Source organism: Balaenoptera musculus, chromosome 4 (genome assembly GCF_009873245.2).
Source record: "Balaenoptera musculus isolate JJ_BM4_2016_0621 chromosome 4, mBalMus1.pri.v3, whole genome shotgun sequence".
NCBI lineage: Eukaryota > Metazoa > Chordata > Mammalia > Artiodactyla > Balaenopteridae > Balaenoptera > Balaenoptera musculus.
Window position 1 is genome coordinate 77,321,258 of NC_045788.1, and position 23,593 is coordinate 77,344,850.

The following is a 23,593-nucleotide window of genomic DNA, read 5'->3' on the forward strand; positions in this document are numbered from 1 at the left end:
TGTTTTAAAAAATAAATAAATAAATAAATAAATTTATTAAAAAAAAAAAAAAATTTGAGGTTTTAACCAACCATGTGATTAAAAGGTAAGCCTACACTGTGATGCAGTTGCCAAAAACATCTAATGTTATCTAAGGCTACATTAACAGAAGTGTATTGTTTGGAGAAAAGCAGGTTCTTCTGGTCCAACCAATTCTGGAATGCTGTACATATTTGGCTTCAGATATCACATATTAAGAGGGATTCTGACCCACTGTTACATTTCAGGGAAAGGATATTTTTCAGAAGTGGAAAAACAGTTGTGAAAGAACTGGACTATGCCCTGTGAAGAGCCATGAAAAAAAACTGAGAATCTTTAGCTTGATGAATACTTACTTGATGACTGGGGAGGCGACATGAAAATTCTCCCCAAATAGCAGAAATTCTGCTGCATAAAAGAGAGGTTTATGCTTATTCTTGTTAGCCATAAAGGAAAGAACCAATGGTAGGAGGTTCCAAAGAGAAAGCTTTCAGTTCAACATAAGGAAGAATTGCCTGCCAGTTTTTCCCAAGTCAGTGTTCTGCAGAACACTATACCATGTGAGACTAAACAAAGTGTCTTGTGTCTTTACTGAAGGATATCTCAGAATCCTTAATATGCAAATGTTAAGAAGAAGATATATATGCTTCATTTCCAAAAGTTATTTATCCATAAAAACTTTTATTCACAGAGCACTGTTAATATCTCTTGAAACAATAGTTCATAGAACAGATTGAGTTAAAGCTGCTCAAAAATGAACAGAGAATCTTCTCAAGAAGCACAGTCAGGTTCACATTAAGATATCTGTGGAAACTGGATGGTGTTGCTGTCACTTCGGTACTTCGGAAAACTTGGTAACTAAGACTAGAGTATTAAAGCTTGGGAAACTGAAGCAACTTTCCTTGTTACATTTACAACATGAGACTGACTCAACACAGTTCTAGATGAGAATAATGGAGCAAAACCAATGGAAATGAGGCTCTCTAGGACAACTGTTCTGAACTTTCCCCCCAGCAATACACTGTAGAGTCATGATATTCCCATGTCTGTCCACTGATTCATTCATTGTGTGCAAGGTAATATTTCTCAACTTTTTTCACCAACACAGCAACAAACAAAAACCTGTCATGTTCTACCACTCCTTCCCTCAACCCCCAGATTTTGTTAGAATCCTAATATGGGACCATGTCCCCCATTGAGCATTGCCATTTTAGAAGCTCAAACCTAGAGTATTAATATAACTTTTTTTTTTAATAAACAGGAAAATCCAGGCCTAAATGAAGAAATGGCATTTAAAAATTTTGGGAAAAGTAAAACAGGAAAAATTATCAAAACAGATCCACTACTTTCAGGCCGAGGGAAGTACTAATAAAAAAGGAAGTTGTATTCATAAAAATACTGTCGTTATTAAATACTTGTTGCAATAAGCAAGATGATGTAATAATAAGAAAAAGCTGGTCCAACAACTTTGAAAAGGCAGGGGTGGAAAATTATAATTAGTGTCTACACAGCTGTCCACAGGAGGGCATACTCTAGGGCTGAAACATTGTAGTCCCTAAGAAGAATGTACGCTGTAGAAGAAATGGCTCATTAGGACTTCTGCAATTTATACTTGTTCTCTTTTCCAGAACCATGTTTACTATCTTTAATTTGGTTTCCAAATATCTATCAGTACTGAGAAAGGGGATTTGGGTTAGTAGATAAAATACTGTAATTATCAGAAAGATATATCTTCTCCTATGTGTTAATAAAATGTCATTTTGTTTCCTACTATCTGTACTGAAAAATTAACTAAGGTCTTATCAAATCTGGATACCTGAGAAGCCAGGCCCTGGACCAGATCACACCAGACATACCAATTCTTGAGGTCCTTGTACACAGTACAATTACACTGCTAATGAAGAAACTTGAAATACCATTTCTCTGTTATTCTGCAATTTTGCCTCTAAATCAGCACTTCAAAAAGTGGGGTCAGCAGTTCTAAATGGGGGGTCAGCAGTTTACCTGAAGTTTTACTTCAGGTAAAACAATTCCTACATAACTTTGATAACCACAGGGACTAACCTCAATTATACACTTGTGTTTTTCATGGCCATTTGGAGGTAGCAGGCCAGCTTCAGCAACACTACACAAGGTTTACCGAGTTCACTGACAGATGGGAAGACATAGAGTCTCAGGGGCCTTGCTATAATGTACTGAAAAACCCAGTCCTAGAACTGCCTCTATCATGGGAGAAAAGTAGAGGAGATTAGCTCAGATATGATACTACTTCTCTCCTCTAACCAAGTCGGAGTAAAAAATGCTTGAAGATGGTGACGGCCAAGACCAGAGTCAGGAATTGGGGTCTGGGCAGGGTCCAGGGAGTCATTAGAGCTTTGTCTTCTTGGTCTCCAGGTTGATCATGTTTCCTTGGATTTTGGGAATCTGCTTATCTGCTGACCCCTGAATATCCTCTGGCTTTATAGGAACATAGTAGTGGCCCATGATGGAGAAGATCAGGCAGACCACCAGTAGGAGGCAGGAAAACAAAATGAATTCGGCCCACTGCAGGAAGAAATACATATAAGAGAAGAATATGGAGAACCTGAAACTAAAGGGATCTTTATAGGATGAGGACTGGGGAGCAGATTTACCCAGGGTCACCTGTTTAGGAAGAGCTTTGGCAGGAAAAGACAGGGCTCACTGGCCTCTCCTTGCATGGGCCTATTGTAGTCATTATTGCCACTTACATGTCTATTTTTCTGGCAAAGTCTGTGGGTATCTAATCCATCTCAAGTCAGAGGGCTGAGTGGGGAATGTGGGAGACAGAGGGGAGGGGGAAGAGAGAGCAGAGGAAGTTGGAGGGAAATTCTTGGGTAGACACGTGCTCCTGCTTCCCTTAGGTCCATACCTGTACCAGGCTGCTGAACTGTGCCACGATAAGCACGATGATGTTCCCAACTGCAACTGTCAACAACCAGGCTGCCTGGAGTACAGACTTCATGCTAGAGGGAGCCTAGAGAGGACACAAATTTGTTAGTAAACAAACTCCCTACACCACCCTCATGCCCCATGCATCTATCCAGAAAACTTCTCCCACAAAAACTTCCCCTACTAAGTTCAGCTATCACATTGATTCAGGGGATGGTAATAATGTTCAAAGTAACAATAAGATGGAGCTCTTAACTGAATATTTTAATTCATTATATCATATAATCTTCATTACAACCCTAAGGGATAAGTTCTATTACTATTATTTTTTACATAAAGAAAAATAGCATTAGAGAGATACACTTGCTCAAGGTTACACATTAGGTGTGCAGCCAAAATCTGAATGTGGGCAGTTTGATTCCATAGCCCTTATTCTCAGTATTTAAGTATCCTTTTCTGGATCCCAAACAGCATAGGGATCCAGCCTGCCATTACCCTAGGAGTCAAGTTGATACTCTGTTCAGGACCATAAGGAATCTAAGGCCAAAAAATATGGAGGTCTTGGCCAGGGTCACATACCTAATTAAGGCAGTGCCAGGATTAAAACTCCATCCTCTGAGCAACAGCTCCATCTCCACCTTCCACTTGCAAAAACCTACCTGAGAATAAGAAAACTCAAGTCCTGTGACAGAGAACATGACCTCCCCAGCTGTAACAAGGGCATATTGTGGTAGCTGCCATGCGATGGACATTTTGTTGGCTGGGATATATTCCATCTTCCAGGCCTGAGGACCCTGACTGGTGCTCTTAGTGAGGGAAAGAAGAAATGGGCTTGTCAGGAGTCTCAAGTAAATATTCCTGGCCTACAACATTTTATGGTCTTATATCCATCCCCTCATTGTATTTTCATCCTTGTGCTACCAAGCAATTTCTACACAATTTCAGTTTTTTGAAATTCCTTTCACTAACACTGAACTCACTTCTCTGACTTCAGTCAATCAAATACCATTACTGCAGAGCCCTTAAATGGTAGACTATTTTGATACTTTACTTTGGATTCCCACCATTTTGACCTACTGGGTATTTTGATCCTGACCAACATTTTAAATGTAAAATGGCATCTGTATTATACAAACACAATGAATTTTCAGAAAAGCATGTACTTAAGAAAAGTTTAACTCCTTGTTAAATTTTCTATGTAAATACAGTTAAACTATTTCTAACATTTTCCATTTAAATATCTATTTTACTAAAATTACTTTTATCAAAATGAGTTATTTTCTTGGTAACCCTTACATTGAAGATTTTCTTGATCAATGTTTTAAAATCCATATCAAATACCACTTGCTATGTTGAATTCTATTTATTAGCCATTATTTTTGAACTCAAATCTTACACATTCAAATTTTGTCAAAAAGATGCAATTTTTCTGTAAAATTTTGGTCAAAAAGAATCTTTTCAGGGTCAATTTTTTGTTATTAATGTTACCAATATACACGATTCTACAATTCTTTTTTCATCTAAAATTACTTTTATTACATGCAGGTTTTTAGCTGTAGTTGGTTTTATTTTATATAGATTATATTTACTAATATTTCTTACAATAATGGAATTAAATTTTTGGAATTATGTATTTTTGTTGGAGTAAAACCAAGTTATTAGGTAGTAAGTGTTATTAGATAGCCAGTGTAATATCTGGATATATCATGAGATAAAAATAGCGGAGCTAAAACATATAGGTCAAAAGTCCCTGAAATCAAAAGTCTTTGATGTCCAAATGCCCTTGATTCTCTGAGTCAAAACCCATTGCGTTTGAAATGTAGTAAGGCAAATGTTGTTTTAGTTGGTATTGTGAACAATACCTGGGCATATATTTGGGTTTTCTTAGCCTAAGAGAAGACTGTGACCTGAGCTTGTAAATCAAGGTCACATTCTCAAATACACACAGGCAGGTAATTAACTAAACAAAGCAGGCTGAATGGTAATGATAGGGACTATGGTGAACTGGACAGCCCAGCCCCATCTAAAGTGTACAGGCACTATAGCACCAGCCAATTGACATGGTAATACCTGTTATAGAATCTTCTGATTTTGTTTTTAAGAAATGTAAGGATTCCAGTTTCTTAGGTAAAATCACTCTAATTTTAAATATTGTCAATTAATAATAATTATTTTTATTTTTGTCAAGACTGTACAGACCAAACAAAACAGGACTACGTGAGGAACTGGGCCCTCAGGCCTCTAATATATGATCTCTACTCTAGATGCTTATTATCCTGGCATTCAGAAACAATATATATAGCCTCTATCTTGAGCAGTATATGAGAGACAGAAGGAAAACACCAGGAATGCAAGTGTTATGGGTTGAGTTGTGTCCCCCTAAAACTCATGTTGGAAGTCCTAACCCCTAGTACCTGAGAATGTGACCTTATTTAGAAATAGGGTTGTTACAGATAGAATTAGTCAAGTTAAAATGAGGTCACTAGGGTGGGCTCTAATCTAATGTGACTGGTGTCCTCATAAGAGAAATTTGAACATAGACAAACATACAGGGAGAACTCCATGAGAAGATGAAGGCAGAGACTGGAGTGATTCTTTTACACATCAAGAAACACCAAATACTGCCAGAAAACCACTAGAAGCTAAAGGAAGCTAAATGAAACAGATTCTTTCTCACAGCTCTCAGAAGGAACCAGCTCTACCAACACCTTGATCTTGGACTTCTAGCCTTTATGACTGTAAGGAAATAAATTTCTGTTGATAAAGCCACTCAGCTTGTGGTACTTTGTTACAGCAGCCCTAGAAAACTAATACAGCTAGGTCAGTTTAACATCAGAAAATCAATTAATATAATATACCATATCAATAGAAAACCATATGATTATCTCAATAGACACAGAAAAAGCATTTGACAAAATTCAACCTCCCCCCTTCAGAGTAAAAAACAAACAAAACCCACAACAAACTAGGAATAGAAGGGAACTTAACCTGATACCTGATAAATACCTATGAAAACCCCACAGCTAACATACTTAGTGATAAAAGACTGAATGCTTTCCCCCTAAGAGGATGTCTACTCTCACCACTTCTATTCAATACTGTATTGGAGGTTCAAGCAAGAACAATTAGTCAAGAAAAAGAAATAAAAGTCATCCACACTGAAAAGATAGAAGTAAAGCTTCTTTATGCAGATGACAGGATCTTGTATGTAGAAAGTCCTAAGGGATCCACTAAAAAACTATTAAAACTATCAAATGAGTTCAGTAAGGTTGCAGGACACAAGATCAATATCAATTGTATTTCTACATATTTGCAATGAACAATCTAAAAATGAAATTAGGAAAATGATTACATTAGCAACAGCAAAATAAAGAATAAAATACTTAGGAATAAATTTAACAAAATAAATGTAAAACCTATACTCTAAAAACTACAAAATATTGTTGAAAAATTTAGGTCTTAAGGAAGACCTAAATAAATGGAAAAACATCTCATGTTCACTGACCAGGAGACAATATTGTTAAGATAGCAAAACTCAAAATCACCTACAGATTCAGTGCAATCCCTCTCAAAAATCCCAGCTGGCTTCTGATCCTAAGCTGATCCTAAAATTCATCTGAAAATTCATGGGACCCATAATAGCCAAACCAATCTTTAAAGGGAAGAACTAAGTTGAAAAACTCATACTTCCTGATTTTGAAATTTACTACAAAATAACAGTAATCAAGAGATTATTGTACTGGCACAAGAATAAATATATAGATCAATAGAATAGAATTGAGAATCCAGAAATAAGCCCTCACATTTCTGGTCAATTGACTTTTGACAAGAAATGTCAAGACCATTTAACGGGAAAAGACGAGTCTTCAACAAATTGTGCTGGGACAACTGGATATTCACATACAAAAGAATGCAGTTAAGCCCCAAGCTCACATCATATACAAAAATGAACTCAAAATGGATTAAAGACCTAAATATAAGAGGTAAAACTATAAAACTCTTAAAGGAAAATAATGGGCATAAATTCTCATGACACTGGATTTCGCAATGGTTTCTTAGATGTAACACCAAAAGCACAAGCAATCAAAGAAAAAAATGGATAAATTGAACATCATAGAGATTAAAAATGTTAGTACTTCAGTGGACACCATTAAGGAAGTTAAAAAGACAACCTATTGAATGGGAGGAAATATTTGCAAATATATATCTGATAATTGACTTATGTTTAAAATACATAAGGTAGGGCTTCCCTGGTGGCGCAGTGGTTGAGAATCTGCCTGCCAATGCAGGGGACACGGGTTCGAGCCCTGGTCTGGGAAGATCCCACATGCCACGGAGCAACTGGGCCCGTGAGCCACAATTACTGAGCCTGCGCGTCTGGAGCCTGTGCTCCGCAACAAGAGAGGCCGCGATAGTGAGAGGCCCGCGCAACGCAATGAAGAGTGGTCCCCGCTTGCCGCAACTAGAGAAAGCCCTCGCACAGAAACGAAGACCCAACACAGCAATCAATCAATCAATCAATCAATCAATAAGAACGTGAATTTCTAAAAAAAAAAAAAATACATAAGGAATGCTCACAACTCAATAATTAAAACACAACCCAATTAGAAATTGGGCAAAGAATTTGAATAGACATTTCTCCAAAGCAGATTACAAATGGCCAAAAAGTACATAAAAAGGTGCTCAACATCATTAGTCATCAGGAAAATATAAATAAAAACCACAATGAAATATCATTTCATACCTACTAGGATGGCTATAATTAAGAAGATAGAAAAACAAGTGTTGGCAAAGATGTAGAAAAATTGCCACCTTCTATTGGTGGGAATGTTAAATGTACGCTCACTTTGGAAAAGTCTAGCAGTTCCTCAAATGGTTAAACATAGAGTTACCATGTGACCCAACAATTCCACCCAAGAGAAGTGAAAATATATGTCCACACAAAAACTTGTACATGAATGTTCATAACAACATTATTTATGTTAGTCAAAAGGTGAAAACAACCAAATGTTCATCAACTGATGAATATGAATAAAATGTGTTATACCTATAAAATGGAATATTATTGGGCAATAAAAAGAAATGAAGTACTGATGTATGCTATATGAATGAACTTTAAAAAATATGCTAAATGAAAGAATCCAGACACAAAAGGCCACGTTATATCATTCCATTTATACGAAATAGGCAGAATAGGCAAATTTATAGAGACTGAAAGTAAACAAGTGGTCGCTAGTGCTAGAGGGTATGGGGGGGAATAGTGAGTAACTGCTAAGCTTCTTTTTGGAGTGATGAAAATGTTCTAAAATTACACAACTCTGTGAATTTATTAAAAACCATTGAACATACATTATTGAAAATATATTCTATATATGTATTGAATATACAATATATATTGAATATGTTAGTGCATTGAAAACCATTATACACTTTAAGTGGGTGAACTGTATGGTATATGACTTATATCTCAATAAAGCTGTAATAAAAAATGGCATACTAAAGATATGCTAATTAAATTAACTAAAATTAAAAAAACTTTACAGATTATTCTCATCACACTTCTAGAAATTTTCCATCTTTTTCTTATTCACTGTCTTCTTTTTATATTTAATACAATGTCAAAAGTAATGAAATAAAATTAGAATCAAGATTCACATCAGAATTAAAATTCAGAGGTGTCATGTCCTGAGTGCTGAGACAATTGCTTTTGATGGAGCACAGTTAATTCATTCCCTAAACTTTGTGTAGAGATTGACATTTGCTACCAGTCTTGGTATTTCAGACTGTGATATGCTAGCAGATCAGTTTCCAAGGAGCTAGGAGACCCGCATGTGGAGTCAGTCAAGAAGACCTAAACAATTATTGTTTTCTTGGGGCCATAATGAGACTGCAGCAGACCATGTCACCTCACAGCAATGACTCAGGATAAATTATGTCTACCATTCCCCAAGACCCTGTGCCTGTTGCCAATGTTATCTCTTTTAAGTCCTCATGGAGACCTTAGTAGGTTTTCTAAAGTCACTACAGAAACTATCACCTTACACTAGAAATAAGTATGTGATGCTGTCTTGCCACAGAGTCTTCTTTGGGTCCCAGGATAGATACAGATTCAGATAGATATAGATTTATATATATATATATAGATATGATATAGTTATATAGACATAAATATAGATACAGATATATGGAAGGAGAGAGTAAGGGTGGCCATGAGCTACTTACATTAGTAATAACAAACAGATAAGCTGCACCAAAGTCTAGTAGACCCAAATTCAGTGAAAAGTCCTCATTTTTTGTTCTACAAGGCACTGCAGGATATCTGGAACAGGATAAATTTAGGTTAGAATAAACATTACAGTTTACAAAAGCACTCCCATCTCTGGAGGAAAGAGTGATTTCATCTCTCTACTGATGGTGAATCAATCAGCAAAGCTACCATTTCTCTTTGAGGAGAGGAGTCTCAGAGTGAATTATTTTCATGCCAGGTTTTTTCTACCCCTGATCTGAGCTTTTCATTGTCTGTTGGATAATTTTTTTTTTCACCTTAAACCTGAATGCAGAAGGCACAAATTCTCTTCTTTTGTGAACTTCAGACTCTAAGTCTTCTCATCTAAATTTTACAAATTTTTCTCTTCTAAGTCTTATGAATTAGTGGAACAGCATAAAACAGTGAACCTGAAAGGATAAGCTCGAAGGAGGTGTTAATAGGAGTTACCAAAGGGTAGGAGTGGAAGCCAATAATAAACTGGCAAACCTCCCAGAGATGGCCTGTTGACTATACAGTATGGCCTTTACAACAAGCATGGTCTCAATATATCTGTGCAGAAAAAGGTGAGACTGAGGGAAGGAGGCAAAGGTCGAAAGAGAGCAGGAATCTGTGTGTATTTAAAATTAGCTGAGATATACCTAATCCTCCCACCTATATGCAAAGAAAGCATTTAAAAAAACAGTTGTTGATAAAAGTAAAATTACAAGGGTAATGCTCTTACTCTCCTCTTTGCACACTTCTGTAAGCAGACACACCATAGTCTTCTTCAACACGGAGGGAGCTATCTGTACCCAGGGAGATGCTGATCTCTTCATGCAAAGTGTTAACAAACCTAAGGGTAGAGACATTGTTACAGATCAGACAAACTCTCCCACCTGATAAAAGGGCAGGGGCCTTTTCTGTTTTGTTTACTGCTATATGCCTAGTGCCTAGAACAGTGGCTGGCACATAAAAGGTACGTGATGTATATTGTTAACTGGGTGAATAAACGATCTCACATGTAAGAAGCAATCAGTAGTCTTAGCTGTCCCTAACCTTTTCTTTCCTCAGGTATTAGCTTTTTATCTGCCACACTCTCACCTGATTTCAGCTGGGATGACACTATTGTGATCACCCATGGCAGTCCGAGTCTCCTTACTAACCCACCTTAGCTGCACCTAATTTCTTTCCCTCTTCTAATGGTGTAATTCATCAACTGAGACTCCACTAAGAAAAATAATTATGTGTGTATATATATATATATATATATACACACATGTATGTATAAATACATACCAGTATTTATATAAAACTGATACTTTATCCTCTTACAAATGAAGTCTGATTTGACTTATGCAAAGCTCAGACTCCCAGCCCACAGTAGGTTGAACTATCATTGTTTTGGGTCTGCAGATAACCCTGGACTCTTCCAGAACCATCTTTCTAGTCTTTTGAACCCAGGCTGCTAAATTGCTCCCTCAGTTTGGGTTTCTGGTAGCATTTGCGTTGGTCCGTGGCCCATGGGATTAGAAGGGCAGTTCCCTCTAAAATCCTTGATATTGATTTCTGGACATTCAATCATCCTGCACTAACCTAGAAATTGCTCCCTTTCATCCTTCCTGGAGGTTCCCATTGCTCTCTGACCCAGGGAAGTCCTATCCTCATTGTTGTCTTACTTATTTTGATCTGTTTACTTTTTCTGAAGCTGCATATGCAAAAGCAGATTATTATGACTGTTCCACCCTTCAGTGAAATTCAAACTTTTCATTGAAAGTTCTCCTCTAAAATGCTATTCTCAACAGCAACCATCTAATAGGCACATGCATCTGTCTATTTCACGTCAGATTCCTGCCCCAGTGAGCAGGTGACCCCTTCAGGGCTCCATTTCTGTAAATGTCCCAGGCTGTCTAACAAGACCTTCAGCCTTATCTAGATTCAAAACCAAGTCTTTTGACTCCAAGTGTGTTGCCTTTACTAAACCATGAGGCCTCTATAGGTTTATTTTAAATTTTACTTTAAAAACACAGTAACTATAAAAGATATTCAACTACCAATAACGAAGGGAGGATTATTTGCTTACTTCTAAATTTCTCTCTGGTGATCACAGAGAGGAAAGAATTCAGTTATTTTCCTAAGAGCAAGATAAGTGGATACAATTCAGCAGAAGAGATTTATGTTGCAGAGCACAGGGGGCGTACATAAATACAGGGTCATACCCTGTATTTGAATACCACAGGAGAAAGCAAGCCAAAAGACTTGGTTTTGAATCTATGCTTCTCACTGCCCTGGGAAATGCCTTCTGACACTAATTCTCTTGACATTCTAGGAAGAGAATCCCTGTACAAGACAAGTAGAATGTGAAGTCTCTTTATGTGAAGCCCCACAGATCAGAAGAGACCCAAGATTCAAGAGAACAGAGAGGCCTGGGTCTCCTTGGCATCCAAACCTCATGGCTGTCATCCCATTGGTTGTTTTGTTTTCTTCATCCTTTACCTACAACAGAGGGAAGTAAAAATCAGTTACAGCTGACAAGAGGGAACTGATAATCAGAAACTTTGATCATCAGTCATATCCTTGGTAAGATATTGATGAGCCCAGTCATCATACTCTAAGATAATTTGGAAACTAGGCCATTCCTCAACTTACCATCATGCTAGAAATACTTTTCCCATCTTCTCGAATGATCAGAGTGTACCATTTTTTCTCCTCCACAGAATGCTCAGTGTAGACAGACAAATTGTGATATTTCAGTTGGAAGTGGAAATTCTGGCTTTTTGTCTTCAGGTGGAGTCTGGAATAGTGTGGCATTTTCTATAGAATGAAGAGCCTGTCACACTCACCTTCTACCCCATCTTGGACATCACAATCTCATAGTAACCCAGGGCAGGTGACCTCATTAGATACTTTCAACAGTACCCTTTAACCTAGTAATTCCATTTCTAGAAATATACCATAGGAGTAATTAGAGGCTTGAATAAAGATTTATGAGTAAGGATGTTCATTATAGAATTATGTATAATAACAAAAAAAATTAAATACCTATAAGGAAATATTTTACTAAACCATGTTATAGCCACAGAATAGAATATTATGTATCCATTAAAATCACATTCTCAAAGTTTACCTAAGGGCATGGGAAAATGCTTATGATGCAGTTAATGTTAAGAAAAAAATCAAGGTCAATACAACATATAGTGTTTCAACACTTTTTAAAAATTTGTTTATTCATTTATACAAAAATGCTAACTATGATTATCTCCGTGTGATGGATTTATAGGTGGTTTTTATATCTTTTGACATACTCCCCAATTTTCTACAATAAACGTATATTACTTTTATTATTTAAAAAATATTTTTAAATGAATATTTCAGAATATGTATAATATAGTAGTGAAAATATGCAAGCCAAACTCTTCCACAGGGTGTGTGTTACAAGGCAGTTTGAAATAATAAGACAAATTACAACCTATTGAGAGCTTACAATGTCCCAGACATTATGCTAAGCACTTTACATATAATGTTTATCCTTACAACAGCTTATGACATAAAAATTATTGCCATTTTACAGATGCTAAAACTGAGGCTTAGAGATCAAATAACCTGTTCAGGGTCTTATAGCTAGGGAGTGGCAGAACCAGGAATTGGACTGGGGCAGTTTGACTCCCCAAGTGCACGCTCTTCACCACTGTATTATGCTGCTGCCTTGGCGCATAATCTGAATGTATTTCTGATTCATTCAAGTCCATACGTCACCTGAAAGGATTTGATGGACTCTGCCAACAGAGAGTTGTTTTCATCTCCCAGCACTGTAACCTCCACCTCATTATCTGCCAGATTCAAGACCTGTAGGAAAATCTCTTGGGAATCTGGTTGGGGTGGGGCCATTTCCTTAGGACAGAGAACACATGTTAGAATTACCAACAAATAACCCTTCAGATACCATGAGAACACATACCTCAGTCCTTTCTCGACAGCCTAGCTCATCTAGTCAGGAGGACACAGTTTTCTACCTCTAAAGAGCATTTGGCTTAGAAAACTCTGAAGGCAGTTTGGAGGGGGAAATGCCAGCTCAATATAGCAAGCACTGATGCCAGGTAACAAACTCCATGCTTTTTGACTCAGCCGTGGCCTCATACATCATTCCCTAATAGTGGCTATTCAATCTGCCAAAAGTTATTTGTTTGAGTGTGTGGTAAGCTATCTAAGAGATGGTTATATATCTTGGATACCGGTGTTTAGAAATTCCTTGACAATATACTCTGAATCACTCAGGTGGGAGGTGGGCTTCATTTTGCACTGCTGCTCTACCCCTGTATCTACTCATTTACCACAAACACTTATTATGCACCTTCTTTAAAACAGGTACTGTGCTTAGCGCCCAGGGAATCAAGATTGAACAAGTCAGAAAAGTGAACAAAATAGGTATGGTCCTGCCCTCATGGCTTAAGATTTATTGTACTCACATTAATTTTTATCTCTACAGTAGCAGCAACTGCAAAGGCCAGGCATGCTAGGATCATACCAACAGCCATTTTCCTAAGTGATCTATAGGGGAAAGAAAGAGACAATTATAGCTAAACTCTAGACTCTAAAGAATAAAATCTAAACCCCCTAAGCTTAGCTAATTTGGTCCCAATTACTTTTCAAAGTATTGCCTCCCCTTCAAACAACCTTCTTTCTACTTTTACCTGAGTCATACTGAATTGTCCTCTGTAATGCACCAAATTTTTCCCTCTATCTTTGCTTATGATTTTTTTAATCCATTATGTCATAATAACAAAAATAATAGTAATATAGCCAGATTTACTGAACATTTACCATATACTAGTCACTATATATTATTACCTCCTTTTCCTCTTCTTCAGAAGTCTTTCTTGACCCTGGCCTCTCTCTTCCATCTCTCTTCCATCTCTGCATTTCCCTGGCACTTTGCTTTCCTTCTTAGGGCACTTAACATATTTCACCTTGTTGCAATAATTAACCTTGCATATTTTCTAGCTTCCTTACTAAAGAGTAAACACCTTAAGAGCAAGATTTGTGCTTTTACATTTGCATAGCACTTGGTGCTGAACTCGATAAACTGCTCAATGAATGAGTAAATGACAAAAGGTCATTTGAATATGGTAAGTGGTTATCAAAAGGAAATTGCTATTAAATCAGAAATTAGAGAAGACTTAACACCCTCCTCTGTCAAACTTTACAAAGAATAACACTTCTATTTAGAAGGGGGGGAAAGCAGTAATTAGGGACAATTCTATCCCCACTCTTATGAGGTCCCCCATTTGTTTCATAGGGACAGTAGAAGATTTAAAGGGATTAGTTATCCTCAAAGGCTTTGGACTTCTTTGAAGAGGCAACTTTCAAGAACAAAGCAACAAGTTGGTTTAGGAGCCTAATCTCACATACTTTTGACTTTCCATGAAGTATAGTCCTAACTCTTCAACATCACATATGTAAGTCTGCAGTAATGGCTTGGACTCTCTATCATAAGAATTAATTAGATCTAATTCCCGTCCTCCAGTATTAACAGGCGTTTAATCTAACATGGATAAACAGAAGCAGAAAAATGATAAATCAAAACAAATCATCACTAAGTAGAAAAGATATTGACTCTTTATCAAACTGGGCAAATGTTGAGTCAGTTTGGAGTAACATAGGCATAGTGAGCACTTACGTGAAGTTAATGCCACACTTGGAGACCAGACGATAAATGACAAGGTCAAACAATGGGATGAAGATAAGAACCAAAAAGGGATTTAGTACCTGTAACACCATGGTGAAAAGGATTAGTTACAAGTGTTCTTCTATCATGAGTGTGAGCATGTGCTCTCATTTGCATGTGTGCACTCTCTCTCACATCCAAACACACTTTCATCATACTATGTACAGAATGATTCCACATCTTTCAGTCTCTTTACACCCAAGACTCTATTTCCCCTGCATAGCACATTAGCTTCCAAATATCCCAAGGAACCAGTTTCACTCTGAACCTGTTTTTCTGTCAATCAACTGGGAGCTTTCCCCTCCCATTTTCACTTATCTTCTTCAGCACCACAGCCAAGAGAAAAATGTCAAGGCCAGGAGAAAGGAATGAGAGAAGGAAGAATTGGGGATTGTTGAACAAGAGTTTTAAAAAATACCTGGGAGTCACCAATAAACAGAGATTCTGATTTTGTTGCTCACACAACAAAGCCTTATACTTTCTTTGACAATATTTCCATGATACTTGACATGGAAAAAAATCCAGTGCTTATACTTGCCCTGTGAGCTCAAAACTCAGTCTCCCTTGAGTTGATCAGGAGCTACTTACTTAACAGAGGATGTGAAAGAGAAGTGTGGGGCTTAAAGAGAATATTTTCATCCCTATATTTAGCTCTCCTCAGCATACAAGGAAAAAAAACATCAAATTATGGTTGGTAATCCTACTACTACAGGCAATGGTGTAGATGAGGAAAGAAATAAGTACCCGGCACTATAGAGAAGTCTCCTACCTGCATCTGGTCAGGCTGAAGCACAAAAAAACCCTGAAACATGATAACAAATGACATTAAGATGGTGGCCTAAAGACAAAAAAAAAGCCTAGATCAACCATCTTGCTAATTAGCAGGTGAGAAGCGTAAGGTAAAATCCATCAGGTCTTTGGTTCAGGATCACTATTATCCTTGTAAGAGTATGTGGGGAAAGAGACTGGGAATGGCTTTAGGCTATGTCTCCTGAAGGCAGATGGGCTTAAGGGAGAATCTTATTTTCTGTGCATTATACTTTCTTTAACTTGAAAGAGAATAGAGTCAGTGTGTTTTTTATTCATCTCAGTAACTGCAGTCGTAGGTGGTAATAATACGAAGGACAAGACATCATGGTTAGGGTGAAGACTCCCACTGACACACAGTGTTTCTGAAGTTGTTCTCCAGGAGGTCAAAAAGAGGACAAACATGGTAAATTCTGGACAGCCAGGGGAAGGAAAAAAGTGAAATTATATTAAGCAGGCTCCAAACAGACTGACATCATAAAACCCTGGCATCATTCTACCCTGTCCTCTTCACAACTGAGACAATAGAAGAACAATACAATAATCTAGGAAGTGGGAACAAATGAGAGAAGACTTTTTGCCAATGAATGGAAATTGGAAAAAGAGGAAATAATGTTTACAATTTTCCCGTTATTTCTGTATCCATGTACAAAATATCCCACCTCTGGGTCCTCTGCTGTTAGCCCTGCCTAAGAGATGGTGCCAATTGTGTTGTAGCAGCAATCAAACCCACTGTGCCCTGGCCAGGCTTAGATGGAAGAAAACATCCACTCCCCTAGGCTCTATCACTTCATTTGCTACCCTCTCAATGCTTCTTTGTATACATTTAAACCTTTCCATCCTTACATTTCTGATTTCTAAAGATAAGATTCTGTTTTTTCTTTCTAGATTTGCTTTCTTTACTTTGCCTACTCAGGATCTTCATGCTAAAGACACATCTCTTATGATCTTATGTCACTTTTCAGGCAAAAACACAAAGAAATTTCTCCTTAATATGGATTATAAAGAAAATGATAGACTTCTCTGGAAAAATCTCTTCTACTCACCAAATTCCCATTCATCCTGGTGGCTTGCAAGGTCCATCGTGAGCCCTAGGGCAAACAGATGCTATTAAAAGAAATCCCTTTCTCTGAGAGGGAAGGGGCTGGAAGAAGGGGTAGCTTTCAAAAGAACTATTCTTTTTTTTTTTTAACATCTTTATTGGAGTATAATTGTTTTACAATGGTGTGTTAGTTTCTGCTGTATAACAAAGTGAATCAGCTATACGTATACATATATTCCCATATCCCCTCCCTCTTGTGTCTCCATTCTTACCTGCTGATCCAAAAGAGCCCAGAACATGGGCAACGGGATATAAAGAAATAGTACCCTGGTCAGTGCCTTCACATCCATAATGAGCTGCCTCTGCAAGAAGGGGTGAGAAGGAACAGGCTGAATTGCCAGATAGGGTTTTCTTGCTTAGAGTAGAAGTGGCCCAGAACAGTAAGAGAAGAGGTCAAATACAGCAGGAGGGAATCAGTTTGGACATTAGGAAAGACTACATGGAGGCATCAGATGTTTCTGCAGTTCCAACTTACTGGGTATTTCTCAGCTGCCCAGTCCAGCCAGTGCTCTCGCTTTGGAATGTCCGCAGAACGGTTCTTGAAACGGTTGGAAATGGCAAACTAGGGCAGAGCGTAGATATCAGAGGAGAGACCAAAAAAACCATCCCCTGCTTTTTCCAATTCATTATCTCTTCCCTCAAACACACATAACTCTTAAGTGACTTACTCCAACCTTTTGATTTCATCAGGCATTGAATTTCAGAATATTTCAAATCTAATTTTACCTATCCTTATTTTCTGTTGGCAACATATATAACTACATTTCAGAAGACTTTTGCCCATTTTTAAAAACGATTACATTATTTTTAACTTAATGGTTAAGTAGAGGCATAGAGGGAAGACCGATTAATCTCAGTTTGCCAAAAGGCACAGAAGTAGAGCAGAGGTCATTGAGAAAAGCCATGTTTGAAGGCCTATATGCTCAGCACAGCATCTCTTTCCCTTTGATTGAAAAAGGCAGGCAAATAATTCATGGACTTACCCAGATACATTTGACAACTTGAGTCACTATGTTTCCTTCAGGAGGTGGTTTTCTGTATATTTTGCTTCCCATTGCAAACACAACTGCAGTTGATAGACAAATAAGGTTCTTAGCTTCTCATTTAGCACATTCAGTATGTAAACACTAAGGACAGAATGCTGAAATATAGGAGCAACTGGCACATCTCATAAAGGGAGGGAACTGACTGACGCTACCTGACTTTGGAGTTATAAAAACTATGGGAGCCAAAATGGTCAGTGTTGAGACTTTCCTGTTATCACAGAAATGAAAGTCACCTTTGAATTCTCACTCTTCTTTCTTCATCTCTACATCTGACATATTACCAACTTTCACTGACCCTCTGTCTTCAGTGCATTTCCTGCCTGCCCCCTCTTTTGCATCACCACTGCTGTGACTCTTGTGTAGGACCTCACAACTTCTACCCTGTATTAACAAAACGGCCACCAACTAGTTTCTCAGTCCTGTTCTCTTCTTCTTTTATCTGATGCCAAATTAAAATCTTTTTTCCTGGACCTACCTAACAAGCCCAAACTCCTGGCATGGAAGGCCTTCCCAAATTCATTATTATCCTGGTGGTTATTATTATCATTAATGATCTCTTGAAGATTTATTATTATATGTGAAGTGTTAGGCATTTTACATACAGTACTGATTTAACCTGACAAAATATGTAATACTCTATTTTACACATGAAGAAATCAAGGATTAAAGAAATTAAGCAATTTGTACAAGAAGTGCCAGAAACTGCATATTTGACCTGAGGCCTGACTCAAGAATCTATACTCTTAACCACCATAAAGCACCTCATTCATTCATTCTTGCATTACACACTGTGCTTGATACTACTGGTAATAAAGATAAAAAAGAGGTGGCCCCTGTCTGCAATGGAGCTCCCCTCAACCTACCACTTCCCACTTTACCTTTCATTATTCTCCATTTGGCACCTTATCCTCTAACCACTATTTATCATTCCTATGAAAAATTCTTTTCTGTTCTATTTCTGTTCTTGAGCTCATTCTCTTTCCCTCAACGCCTATCTTTATCCTTTAACCACATCTCCACAGTTATCTATAGGTGAATTTAATTTTCTTATTTTCTCCTTTATTTTCCAAATTACCAGCAATGAGATATTACTTTTACAATTATAAAAAAGTAAATTTTTTTCAAGTTTATTAAATTTAACTAAAATCCGTGGGAAACCTCCATCTTGGTACCCTCCCAGACGTACTTTCCTCCTGAATGGACTTCCCAGCTCCAGCAAGATGCCCCTCTAGTAGATCCCCTACCCAAGATGCTTTTCTCAGTGACCAGTAGCAATTTCCAATATCCTTACATCCAGAATGCCTGAATCACCTTACTTTTCTCTATCTTAACTTTCTAATTTCTCCATTCCTCTCAGTCAGATTCACTCTACCACTTTTTCTTTATTTATCCTCTCAGTTTCCACAAAGCTTCTCCAAATAGCACCATTTACCTACCACAGCCTTCTTATTGTTGATAGAAAAAATAGTTCAGAGAAAGAATGCTATTCCTGGGGAGACCAGTGGCAGATAAAGAGGTATCTAGATAAGTGGAAAGATTTTGGACAGGAAATAGACTGCTCTTGAAACTAAGAATGATCCCAGAAAGAGGCTGAAATTCTCAGGAATTCTGGTCTAAAAAGTGACAGTGAAGTGATAAAAGGAAGACCTTGACAAGTTCACACTTAAATTTCAAGGCCACTTAACTAAAGAAGATGAGTAGGGACCCTGAGTTTCTCTACCATCTCCTCCCACTAGTAGACGTTGCCTCTTACTTCACAAAGAAGATAGAACGCTTCAAATGAAAACTCCCTCAACTTCTTGCCACCAAATCTATTAACTTCTGTATCCACACCCATCCTCTCCTTTCTCCATTTAGGTGAGGTTGATTGATGTTCCTCCTCCTGTATAAAGGCAATTGTGCCATGTGTACTTTCGTACTGATTATACTGTCTTATATTACATCTTCAACATGTTTCTTTACTAGAGTCTTCCTAATGACATTCAAGCATGCTCAATATCCTCTCTTGACTCCATGTCGCCTTTTAGCTATAAATACTGTCTTCCCTTTCGTCCCTCTTATTCACTTCCCAATCTACTCTAATTAGTCTCGAATCTCCACCAATCTACCATAGCTGATATCATCAAATCAATGACCCTCTTGTCGCTATATTTAATGGACATTTTCCACCCTTATCTTGCCTTCCCAGTCAGTAACATTTGTTACTCTGAATGAGTCCCTTCTTGAAATCCTCTTGGTAGCCAAGATAGAACAACTATCACTTTGGCCATTCCTTCTTAGTCTCATCTGTGGGTTTTCCCTCTTTGCCTGTCTTTTTTTGTTGTTAACTGTTGAACCCTTTACCTAATTCAAATACAAAATTTGACCCTTAACACATTTTCATTGTAAAGGAAATACAAGAACTTACAAGTAAATGTTGGCTTGTATAAAGGTATGCTCAACACTGAATAATCTCATTTAATAATATAAATACATAACAAAGAATTGACAATCTATATATTGGAGAAAATAATCATTATTAAGTTTTCATTACATTAAGACTCATTCCCATACAAATTTGAAACATTATTCTAAAGGTTTATGCCATAGAGATTGCCCCTTAGAGATTTGATTCTGGCATTAATGAAATCACACTGGTTCTCAAAATACGATGTTCTGTTTTCTGCCTCTCCATTTGCACTGTTTTTTTCCTACCCGGAGAGCCCTTCCCCAACTTTTCTTTTGTGAATCTTTATTTGAATAACTTCACTGCAACCTAGTTACTCATGCCTTTGCTGCACTCCCTTGTAGATATCTTTATTTCTGCACTTATCACAGTGAACAGAACTTCATTGTTCACTTATCTGTATCTTCACCAGAAAAATAAAATTCATTGCAAATAGGTACCATAACTTGTTTATCTCTACTTCCTGGTGCTTAGATCATTTGACTGTCTTTTTTTTTTTTTTTAACATCTTTATTGGAGTATAATTGTTTTACAATGGTGTGTTAGTTTCTGCTGTATAACAAAGTGAATCAGCTATACGTATACATATATTCCCATATCTCTTCCCTCTTGCCTCTCCCTCCCTCCCACCCTCCCTATCCCACCCCTCTAGGTGGTCACAAAGCACAGAGCTGATCTCCCTGTGCTATGCGGTTGCTTCCCACTAGCTATCTATTTTACGTTTGGTAGTGTATATATGCATTTGACTGTCTTTTAAATACCTGTGTTCCTCACGGTTCTATCCTTGCTGTCTTTTTACCCTACTCTTATTATCTCTTAGTTATTCCATCTATTTTCATGAATTAATTGCTATCCATATATTAATAGCTCCAGATCTTTATAGCTGAAACATTTCTTCTGAACTTTAAACCTGTATTTCCAAATAAATGTTTGATACTCCCAATTAAATGTTTCAAGGACATCTAAAATGTAATGTATCCAAAACTAAATTCATTAGTATTGCCCCAAACCTATTCTTCCTTATTATCAGTTAATGACCCTACTATCCACCATTTGCTCAAGCCAGAACCCTACATTCAATCTTGGCTTATCTTCTCCCTTACTTTCACACATCTAATCATATCAAGTTTGTCAATTCTGTCAGGGCCAAGGAGGGTGAGCTAAGTGAGGCACTCACCTTGAGCACAAAATTAAGGGAGTACCAAAATTCAGTATCAGACAAAGGGTATCCTTGTCTCACCCTTAACCCATTCTTTCTCCACATTACAGTCAGAAATCCACTGAAAAATAAAAATCTAACAATCATTCCTCTATTCAAAATCCTTTTGAAGCTCCCTACTAGTCTCCTGATAAAGTTCTAATTCCTTAGTAGGTTAAAAGGCCCTTTATTATCTAGTTTCTGTCAATTTCTCCTCTCTATCTTTCCATTTATGCTCCAGGCAATTTGAATTCCTTTAAGGCCTTCAAATATGTCATACTATTTCTCATCTCCTTGTCTTACAGATACCGTGTCCTATTTCTGTTTCACTTTTAATCTTTTCTTTGATTTATCTTTGAATTAATTGCTGCTAATCCTTTAGGTCTTACCTTACACATCACTTCTTTCCTGACCCTCGAAGTCTTAGTCAGATATCCCTCCTATGTGTTCCTATAGCTTTCTCTGTATTTCACCAGCTGTGACAGTGATCATTCTATATTGAAATGTTCCTGTTTTCCTTATCTGATCTCCCCTCCTCCTGCTGGACCAAATAAATTCTTATTGAAAGCATGAATTCTGTAGCTGTCTAATTCACCAGTGTGACCCCATACTAGCACAGAATCTGACACATAAACGGCTCATTAAGTCAATGTCTATCAAATTAAGAGTGAAAAAAATCAAATGAATAAATTAAATTATAGTGAAAAGTCAGAGAACTGGCTTTATTTATAGTACCCAGAAAATTGAGCAGCTAGCTGACTAATGATGACAGCTAATACTTATTTAAACAGTTTCATAATTTATTAAACATTTCCATTACAACATCTCTTTTGATCGTCATAATTACTCTGATATGTAAATAATATTATTGTTCAATGATCCAGAGAAAAAGACATAGTACTAATCAGAGGAAAACCAGGAAAATATTTGACTTCAAAGGGAGAAGGTCACAGGGAGATCAGCTCGGTGCTTTGTGACCACCTAGAGGGGTGGGATAGGGAGGGTGGGATAGGGAGGGTGGGAGGGAGGGAGACGCAAGAGGGAAGAGATATGGGAACATATGTATATGTATAACTGATTCACTTTGTTATAAAGCAGAAACTAACACACCATTGTAAAGCAATTATACTCCAATAAAGATGTTAAAAAAAAAAAAAGGGAGAAGGAAGCAAAGAATGTATTATCACAGGGCTCCAGGAATTACGCATACATTTCCTTGGAATTGGAATTGCAATCTGATATAATAATATTAGCCCCCCCCCAACCCCTGGTAGAAAATAATCAGATGGAACATTGAGTCTCTGGGCTCTTTATCCTCTATTGAGCTCTTTATGTGTTTGGACTGGATACTTTCCAGGGGGGCGGTGTCACCCAAAGGCTCAGTGTGAGAACAGGTTTCCAGGTCAATGATTAGAAACAATCATGTCCAAGTTTCCCTTTAGGCTGTGTAAATTAAGCAACACACACATCCCCGTTCCACTTCCATTCCTGGGTTCCCTGTGGTAAAGAGAATGCCACTTAATCTAAGTTGCATCAGTCTCCCCCTACTTATCCAACACCTCTTATTCTCTTTGCTTAAGAGCAAACTTCTTGGGAGCATTGCAGAGCAGGGCAGAAACGGCTAAACCTAGAAGCTACTTTAAAAGGCCCAACGAATTTTAAAAGTCTTCCAATTACCAGATAAATAACCATCAGATGAAATAAGCTAGTTCAAAAGGAAGGATTAATTATTTTCCTTGCTTCATTATATACTGTAGTGTAGATCAGTACATCTCAACCTTGACTACACATTAGAATCACCTAGATACTTAAAAAGTTACAGATGCCAAGGCCCTATCCCACAGAGATCCTGATTTAATTAGTCCTACATAGGGTCCAGGGATCAGTCTTTTTTAAAGCTCTCTAGGAAACTTCTTATTAGTTATGTAACCTTGGGCACTTTTTTTGAGGTTTCTGACTTTATTCAGTTAATTTATCGCCAACGTCTAGGGAAAACCCCTACAATAACACTTACCTAATAGGTTAGTGTGAGGACTGAATGAAATAGTTTGTGTAAAGTGCTTACATCATGCTTACATGTGGAAGGCATCAGTGGCT

General features: G+C 37.5%; 1 protein-coding gene across 1 annotated transcript in view; it reads right to left on the minus strand.

Annotated features, from left to right (window-relative positions):
* Positions 1–2,042: 2,042 nt before the first annotated feature.
* The window catches only part of SLC15A2 (solute carrier family 15 member 2), a 35,721-nt gene continuing 14,170 nt past the window's right edge, over positions 2,043–23,593 (minus strand). The window contains exons 8-22 of the mRNA XM_036850837.1: positions 17,790–17,872; positions 17,282–17,368; positions 17,019–17,108; positions 16,751–16,795; positions 15,667–15,699; positions 14,850–14,938; positions 13,639–13,720; positions 12,929–13,063; positions 11,822–11,986; positions 11,622–11,668; positions 9,918–10,028; positions 9,151–9,247; positions 3,588–3,734; positions 2,909–3,013; positions 2,043–2,562 (exon numbers count right to left, since the gene is read on the minus strand). Of these exons, the coding sequence (XP_036706732.1) occupies positions 2,386–2,562; positions 2,909–3,013; positions 3,588–3,734; positions 9,151–9,247; positions 9,918–10,028; positions 11,622–11,668; positions 11,822–11,986; positions 12,929–13,063; positions 13,639–13,720; positions 14,850–14,938; positions 15,667–15,699; positions 16,751–16,795; positions 17,019–17,108; positions 17,282–17,368; positions 17,790–17,872 (1,493 nt within the window). The 3' untranslated portion in view covers positions 2,043–2,385. The remainder of the gene's footprint in view (positions 2,563–2,908; positions 3,014–3,587; positions 3,735–9,150; positions 9,248–9,917; positions 10,029–11,621; positions 11,669–11,821; positions 11,987–12,928; positions 13,064–13,638; positions 13,721–14,849; positions 14,939–15,666; positions 15,700–16,750; positions 16,796–17,018; positions 17,109–17,281; positions 17,369–17,789; positions 17,873–23,593) is intronic.